This window comes from Phytophthora infestans, genomic scaffold, assembly GCF_000142945.1.
Source record: "Phytophthora infestans T30-4 supercont1.1761 genomic scaffold, whole genome shotgun sequence".
Taxonomy (NCBI): Eukaryota; Oomycota; class Peronosporomycetes; order Peronosporales; family Peronosporaceae; genus Phytophthora; species Phytophthora infestans.
Genome location: NW_003302568.1, coordinates 2,072 through 4,225, shown reverse-complemented (window position 1 = coordinate 4,225; position 2,154 = coordinate 2,072). Strand labels below are relative to the sequence as shown.

Genomic DNA, 2,154 nt, shown 5'->3' with positions numbered 1-2,154 from the left:
TGGTTCTTGTGATGAACTCGTGGGAAAGCGGAGATGGTGCGACACGAACCAAAAATTAAATGGTTGTATCGGTGAATCAATTCTGCAGTCATGACCTTTTAATTAATCCTTTCTGTGAGCAGCCAGTAAACGTCTGGATACAGTAGGCTAATCGCAAAAGGGTTGCATCGAGGAGATAAACGAAATTCGTGACAAATCCAGGCGGACTACAAGCTCTTGCGGGGCTAGCCCGTTTGCTGTCATTCACAAGCTTTAAAAGGTAGTGGTACTGCTCAATCAAGTTGTTGAGTTAGCCGGCTCGCCGTGCGGGGAGATAGGGAAAGCATGTCCCGTTGCGAAAAAAGCGGGGCTTTATTTTTTTCCAGTGCGAAATTAATGCGACTTGCCACACAACTAAATTGTTGTATCGGTGAATCAATTCTGCAGTCATGACCTTTTAATTAATCCTTCTGTGAGCAGCCAGTAAACGTTTGGATACAGTAGGCTGATCGCAAAAGGGTTGCATCGAGGAGATAAACGAAACTCGTGACAAATCCAGGCGGACTACAAGCTCTGCCGGGCTAGCCCGTTTGCTGTCATTCACAAGCTTTAAGGTGTAGTGGTACTGCTCAAGCGGGTTGTTAGTAGCCGCGTAGCCTGTGGGGGTATGAAAAGCTTGCCAGTGCGAAAAGCGGGCTTTAATTATCCACTGCGAAATAATGTGATTGCCACACGTCGAAACCCGAGGAGATATCATACCCTAGTAGCACAAAAACGACTGCGAACCAGCTAATTCTGACCACATTTTTGAAATCTACGCCCGATTTCACCCCTTATACCTAACTGTTGCTATAGGATTTGGGCTGTTGAATCCTCATAACAGATGGCTACATTCTGGTCCAAGGACTTGTGAAGAGTACAATAATGTTATTACTTCAGGGTGCTTCGTAGCATTATACACTAGGCAATTGAGGTTTTTATTCGAAATGTGCTTAGCTATAATATTTCGCGTAACATCGTCAAGGAGTATAATGACGTCTCCGTTACCGAGGCCCGCGCCGCCAACGCCAGCTCCGACCCCAGCACCAGCGCCTCCGTAGCCGGCTTCCCGACCAAACAGCCCAGCACCAGCACCACCATATCCGGCGCCTCGACCGTACAGCCCAGCACCAACGCCACCAGCACCTCGACCGTACAGACCAGCACCAGCGCCACCATATCCGGCGTACAGCCCAGCACCAGCGCCACCATAGCCGGCACCTCGACCGTACAGCCCAGCACCAGCACCACCATAGCCGGCACCTCGACCGTACAGCCCAGCACCAGCGCCACCAGCACCTCGACCGTACAGCCCAGCACCAGCACCACCATAGCCGGCACCTCGACCGTACAGACCAGCACCAACGCCGGCTCCACCATGAAGACCGGCAGCGCCAGCTCCATAGAGTCCCGCACCACCGTGCAGACCAGCGCCAAGCAGTCCGAACGTCTGGGCGGCCTCCTTCTCAGCATACGCGCTGTTGGTTAGTGCCACGACGGCGAGGCACACGGCGGTGATCTTGCTACTGCTGAACATGTTGCGCTTGCGTGTTCTTGGACAGCCTTCGAATGCACGAGAGCTGTTTGATGTGAGCTCGAGTGAGGAGAATGGGAAATGAGCTCTGGACGGCGCCACTCGGCAACCTTTTCCGTCGGTCCCGCATTGACGGTCGTCTAGATCATGTGTACAAGGCAGGTAGGTATAAGAGAGCACACTGCGTGCGAGGAGTCTACTTGGTATAGACACACAATCGACAGGGACAAGGGTCTTTTAGGACGCCATGATGACCAGCATTTTTGCTAGTATGCGGGAGCCCCATAGATACGCGTACGCTGACATTGCTGGGCACCTGGCCAAGGTCAAACTCACATGTAACATGTGCCTCCCAATGACCGGGACGCAACCTGACACGACTGTGACTTGCTCTGTAAATGGATACGGGGCCCGGCGCACACGAGCTGGGAGCATGATAAATACTGGCACCCAACAAGCAAGAATACACTAAAATCCTGGAGCTAAGCTAACCTCCATGTTTTACTGTTTGGTCTCATGTTACATCTCAAAAAGAAGGCAAGGTTGCCTTTTCTTCGGAAGTGGCAGGCTTGCAAAGTTCAAACAGTTTACTAAAAAAAAAA

The 2,154-nt window shown here is 51.6% G+C and overlaps 1 protein-coding gene across 1 annotated transcript; it reads right to left on the bottom strand.

Moving 5' to 3' along the window:
- Positions 1 to 853: 853 nt before the first annotated feature.
- On the bottom strand, positions 854 to 1,555 carry PITG_22151 (glycine-rich protein; the record flags this gene model as incomplete). The annotated part of the gene is made up of 1 exon (XM_002894654.1): positions 854 to 1,555. One exon carries the CDS (start codon positions 1,553 to 1,555, stop codon positions 854 to 856), a length of 702 nt encoding a protein of 233 aa, XP_002894700.1.
- Between the last annotated feature and the right edge of the window lie 599 nt (positions 1,556 to 2,154).